A 6,000-nucleotide genomic window follows, 5' to 3' on the forward strand; every position below is an offset into this window, starting at 1 on the left:
CGACACGCTTACAACGCTTACAATTGGGGGGGGGGGGGGGTTGTTGTTTTTTTTAATAATTGTAATTATTAACGGTAGCTCCGCTATCCCAAATCTTTAGCTGGGAAACACGTTAGAGCTGAGCTACTTAGGACTTTATTTGAAGCTTTATTAATATCTCTGTGGCATATGCCTTCAATAATTTTTTTAAAAATTTTGGAGATATTTTTTTATTGATATTCTGTACAAGCTTCTTAACGTCCCGTCCCCCCATGAAATACATAACTTTTCAAATGACCCAATTTAACTGGACACCCGCCTCTGAACTCGTTAAAATTAATGTCACTTGCCTTAAATTCCTTAAATCGATATGTTTTAGCCCGAGCTATTTCCCTGCCTTCTCCTAGAGAAAGCACCTTGGATATTGAATAACTGGATGTCAGCGACCAGACCTTTTGATTGAATGCGAGTGGAAACAACAAGCAACGCTGTGGATTCAACTGATTTATTCTACTAGGTATTTATCAATAAATCTAAAAGGAAAGAAAAAAAAGGCTCGATTCATTTGCATATGAAAAATAGCTGTCTTTTCGACATCAGATTCAGGGCTCCTTTTATCCAAGCCGCGCTAGCGGTTTAACGCGTGTAATAGCAGGCGTTAAACCGCCGGCCGCCCTAGCCGCTAACGCCTGCCTTGAGCAGGCGGTAGATTTTTGGCCAGCGCGGGGGTTAGCGCGCGATTAAAAGTCACGCGCGCTAACTCCGCTAGCGCGGCTTGATAAAAGGAGCCCTCAGACTCCAGCCTACATTAATTTCAGAAGTATTTTTTACACTTTCCAAACGTTTCATTGCAATTACAACGGTGGTAACTATTTGATATTTCTAGAGCCGCAACTTCCTTAGTTTTCGTCTACATTGAAACATACTCTATCGAGCTGTTTGTCACGACAATTTAGAAACAGGGAGGAAGGGGGGAGGGCGAATGTTTGAGCATTACCTAACACTTTGCGCGTTACTAATAGCCACCGCACAGAACAACGCCACGCTAGTGTTTATAGCGCCGGACGCCACGGTAAGGACTCCAACGCTCATAGCGCGGCTTTGTAAAAGAGGGGGGTGTTTACTGCATGGCCCCCTTTTTACAAAACCGCAGCTTTTAGCGCCGGCCATGGCAGGTAACAGCTCCCAGGAATTCCATGAGCGTCGGAGCTGTTACTGCTGCGGCCTGCGCTAAAATCCGCACTAGGGTTTTGTAAAAGGGGGGAGGGGGGTGGTAGCCGGTAGCCAGAACCAATAACCCAGAGCGGCAGCCCCAGTCTGCAGAGCTGGGAGTGGGGAGCAATGAAGCCTCCCCCCCTCTCCATATGGTGTGGGGCTGGCAGCCAAAATGCCATCGTAACGCTCCGAAGAACCCATGAGGCACAGATAGCAGCAGAGGAACGTCTGAAGCCGCACAATTTTGAGGGATCTGTCTTAACTCCCCCCCAAATGTGACTCATTTTAGAGCCAGGATCCTCCGCCCAGCTAAGGACGTGAGTGCTCCGGTGGGCACCTTCTCTCCCCTTTTGCTGAGGATAATCTAAAGGTCAGGGCAATCTTTCTTTGCTCCTGAGAGTGGACTTGGTATTTTTACTCTGCAGTTTGACGGTTACTCTAACGCGCTAGGGGGATCTGACAAAATGAATTTTAAAAACCCATTTCATGGATCAGAAGCAGTGGGGCCTTAGGGGTACAGATCATAGATGACGGTTACACAAAACAAGAAAATAAGGCTGGTGGTAGACACGGCCACAGAGCCATAGCCTGTCTGTTAGTGACTCTGTGTGTCTTTAAAGAGCTCCCTGGAAGCTATTTCGTTTTCAGTTGTAGCTCATAATTCTAATGCAGTCGGGTAAGGGAAGTGTTTTATACTCCCTGCTGTTAGCCTGTGTTATTTCACCAAAGGTCCCAAATGATGCAGCGGGCCTGAATGACTAATAAGCTTCATTTGCACGCACTAATACTTTCTTAGTGCGTGCAAATGCTCCCTATTAGTACTTCTAGCTTTGTGTCTGAGAGAAAGGTTAAGCGCCTTGACCAAGGTCACAAGAAGCGTCGTTGGGGTTGGAACCCTTTTATGCTTCTGCTGGGGCTCAGGATTCCTGTGTGGATCCACCAGCATTTGAGAGGTAGGTCTCTTTCGTGTGCCTACGCTACACCTCTGTTGAACAAAACAAAACCACCCTGTGATTGGAATTAGCTGCACAGGGCATTACGTGCAAACTTATCCCTTCTCTACTCAGCCTGATAGGAGCTAGCTCTGTGGATGCTTGAGAACCTCCAATATTGAACACGTTTCTCGACTGTGTCCACGTAAGAAAAATTGCTTTGGGGTTTAGCGCCCTCAACAATTTTGAAAAGCTGGCTCCTATGCGCCGCCGTGTAGGATCACCTTTAGGCAGATTTGATTATTTATTTATTTTTTATTGTGCGTAAAAGATATGATTTTTCCCAGGAACGCACGTTCGGGTCTTTCTGGCCTATGCGGCTCTGCGCGCAGTGTAAGGGCCGACGGGCGCGTACTGCTTCTTCTGGCGATCTCCTTACCTTCCCGCTTTGGTGATGATCATCTCGGTGCCGATCTCGTGGAACCTCTTCCAGAGCTCAGCGCCCTGCAGGTCCCCCCGTGGTACCTGCGCTCCAGGGAGGGTGGCGGGCAGAGGGGGCTCGGCCCCAGTCAACTTCGGGGGGGAGCTTCCCTCAGCACCTGTTGGCAATACACACCACACCCCAGAACAAGGTTAGATACAAGGACAACTACCCTCCCCCATCTCTGCAAAACAACCAACTAACCCAACCCAACGGCAATAGTAATAATAACAATTATTTTTTTTTTCATTGTTACCAAGTCATCAAGTGAAATGTGCAGTTCATACATTCTCAAACCTTGCAGTGTTTTAGGAGCAAGGGGCTTTCCCTTTCTGCTGTTTTTCTGAAGTAATATCAACATAATCTTATACTAGATTTTAAGACTTAGCTAGTCGACCTGTGGCAAACATTGTCTCAACAGTGACCCACTTTGAACTTCCTTGTGATTTAGCAGAATATAAGAACTGATTAGATTAGATTTTAAAGACATGGAAATAGCGAAATCAATTATATATTCCTGGGCGTCTATATATAAATGGGTAGATATAAGTAAATTGATGTTACAGTTATTTGATTGTTGACGCCTTTGTAACCACATGTAGAATTAGGCCTTTCTGATTAATATTAAATTAGTTTGTTTTCTCACCCGTCCTCCCCAGGCGCCCAGAACGGGTTACAGCCACACATTCACAATGTTTTTGAGGCATACAAATATGTGTTAGACTTTTATGTAAACCACATAGGTTTTATGCAGTATACAAATTTTTTTTAATAAAATAAATATTACCTTGAAGGAATTTAAGAAACCCACAAAATTTTCTTAAATAACTCGACTCCTTACTCCATTTTGTTTGCCTTCTAGTTCGTTAAAAACAAAACAAAAAAATCACAAGCATCTTTTTTTTTTAATTTTTTTGCAAAACCTGGATAAAGATAGAATTTTTTTTCTGTTTTAATTTTTCAATAATGTTGTTGAATTTATTTATGGTGCAATGAATTATTTCTGTATGGGAATGTTTAACAAAAAAAATATATATATATATGAATGTACTAATCAGAAAAACAAAGACAGAGAAATGTTGAGGTTTCTCCACCAATATTTCCAAATAGTATAAATACTCGAAACATAAGCACACACAGATGTCCTGATTTTCCAAACTTGAACATTCATTTCTAGGTGCCCTGTCATCCTAAATATTCCTACCCTGTCAGGAACCTCTGATAATCTAAATCTTACTTTTCTCTGTTGAATTATTAGTTCTGAATGGTCAGTTTTCTTATCGAATTGAAAAATTGTATGAGTGGGCATGGAATTATTATTTACCACTCCATATATTATTATTATTAAAGCAAAATACAGGAGAAAAGACAGTTCAAATAAACAACGAACATTTTATAGCTTTCGTTATTTACAAAGCCAAGTATTTCCCATTTTAACGAATAACTCCCATTTCCTTCTCTCTGGGAGGGATAAAACAATAATATTTCTATATTGCTAGTTACAAAATTAACATATTAGCTTCATCTATGTCTTTTTACAGATTCTCTGTTTGTCCTAACCATCATCCGCCAACTTTTCACAAATCAACTCTACTGTAGCACAGAAAAAAATGAAACCACAATCAAGCTAGCTACCAGACATAAATCATAAAAATAATTTTTTTTTACAATAAACATGCGCCTCGGGCCATCGCTTGGCTGCCAGCGCATAGTTAAGAACTCCAATTTTTTTTTTAAAAAGCACAGACTGACAACTAGAGTTGTTTTATTATGATCTATAAAGAAAAAGAAAATTGAATAAAGACCCAAACGAAGCTAAACCTGGACTACACTAAAGCTTAACTTGGTATACCGAGAAAGCTCGACTCAGTTTACACAGCAATTAAATGAACAGGGAATGATTTACAAATGATAAATAGAAGATAATAACAAAATTTCAAAAGAATCCATTTTCAAAATGTTTGGCAAATAGAATAGTTATTAAAGATTTACGGAAAAAATTGAAATGAGCTGGAACTCCTTAAAAAAAAAGGGGAGAACATTCCAGAATTGAGAGAGTTTAAAGACCAAAGATTGACTGGACTTTCTGTTTTGTTACAATAAGGACAAAACTGTTTGATTTACTTGAGATGTGAAGGTAAGAGTGCAAGAAAAGAAAATGTAGTAAACCAAAAAAATGCAAAAAATAAAAAAAAACCACTAAATGAGTGAAAGAAACAATAATGAATATATAATATACGCTGGCTATTACTCTATGTGCTCCTTTTACAAAGCCGCAATAGCGGTTTAACGCGCGCTAATAGCGGTTTAACGCGTGTAATAAGCGCTAAACCGCCAGCCGCTAGGACCTCCTCTTGAGCAGTCGGTAGTTTTTCGGCCAGCGCTGGGGGTTAGCAAGTGATGAAAAGTCGCCCGCGTTAACCCGCTAGCGGCTTTGTAAAAGAAGTCCTATGTCCAGTGCAAGGAGCATCTTTCCCTCAAATTTCAAAATCTGTTTTATCTTTTTTAAGCATGAGAAGGAAGTTCCTTGCGCTGCTTTTTGGAGGGCAGCTCAAAAGCGCTTTCCCTGACTCTATTCGCTCGATTCCACTCTTGGAGCCCGACTCCCTCGCCACAAACAAGAAAAGGATTGCCAAAAAAAAAGGTCGGGGAGGGAAGGAAAGGAAACTCACAGGGATCGGGGGAAACGCTCTGCGCGTCGCAGCCCGGGGGCAGATCGGCCTCCAGGTCCTTCTCACTGCCGCCCCCTGCCGCCGTCGCCGCTCCCTCCTGCCGCCTCCGCCGCTTCTGCTGCTTCTCGTTCCCGATCAGCGCCTCCACCGAGAAAGCGTGAGCCTTCAGACTCATGGTGCACGGGGATCTCCGCTTTTCAGCCATGCCACCGAGGCCCCCCTTCTCGCTCCCTCGCCTAGAGGGCTTAACGCGGGGCGCTGCCTCGCCTACGCGCCGCCACGGATCGGCGTTAGTTCTACGCGTCGCATGCAGAAAGCTTCGCGCACATCTATGCGGGTCCCGAACGCGTTTCTCCGCTTGCTCTCATATAGTCTATTAAGATTATTACACCTCTCTCGCATCAGCCTGTCACTTGGAAGTGCTACAAAGATTTTACTTGCTTCCTCTTTGTCCCCCTTCCTTCTCTCTCGCTTTTTTTTTTTATGCAAGTTTTATTCTTTTTTTTTCTCTCCCAAAATTCGTTCTTGGATGAATTCCCCCCCCCTTTGCCTTCCCCCTTTTATCCGCCCTCCTCGTTCAAGCTCTGATTCGTCTGGTGGGCCGAAGGGCGCTGTCACGGGCTACGAGAGCGCGGAGGACAACAAATTAGAGGCTTGTCATTGAAATTTGTTGCCTCGATCTGTCAGCACTCGGCCGGCGGGAGAGCTCGCTCATTAGTGT

The 6,000-nt window shown here is 43.4% G+C and overlaps 1 protein-coding gene across 1 annotated transcript in view; it reads right to left on the minus strand.

The window, feature by feature from the left end:
• The window catches only part of TBX18 (T-box transcription factor 18), a 56,622-nt gene extending 50,877 nt beyond the window's left edge, over window positions 1-5,745 (minus strand). The window contains exons 1-2 of the mRNA XM_033938268.1: window positions 5,280-5,745; window positions 2,566-2,725 (exon numbers count right to left, since the gene is read on the minus strand). Coding sequence (XP_033794159.1) covers window positions 2,566-2,725; window positions 5,280-5,484 — 365 coding nt within the window. The 5' untranslated portion in view covers window positions 5,485-5,745. The remainder of the gene's footprint in view (window positions 1-2,565; window positions 2,726-5,279) is intronic.
• Between the last annotated feature and the right edge of the window lie 255 nt (window positions 5,746-6,000).

The sequence above is a fragment of the Geotrypetes seraphini genome, chromosome 3, assembly GCF_902459505.1.
Source record: "Geotrypetes seraphini chromosome 3, aGeoSer1.1, whole genome shotgun sequence".
Classification (NCBI taxonomy): Eukaryota; Metazoa; Chordata; class Amphibia; order Gymnophiona; family Dermophiidae; genus Geotrypetes; species Geotrypetes seraphini.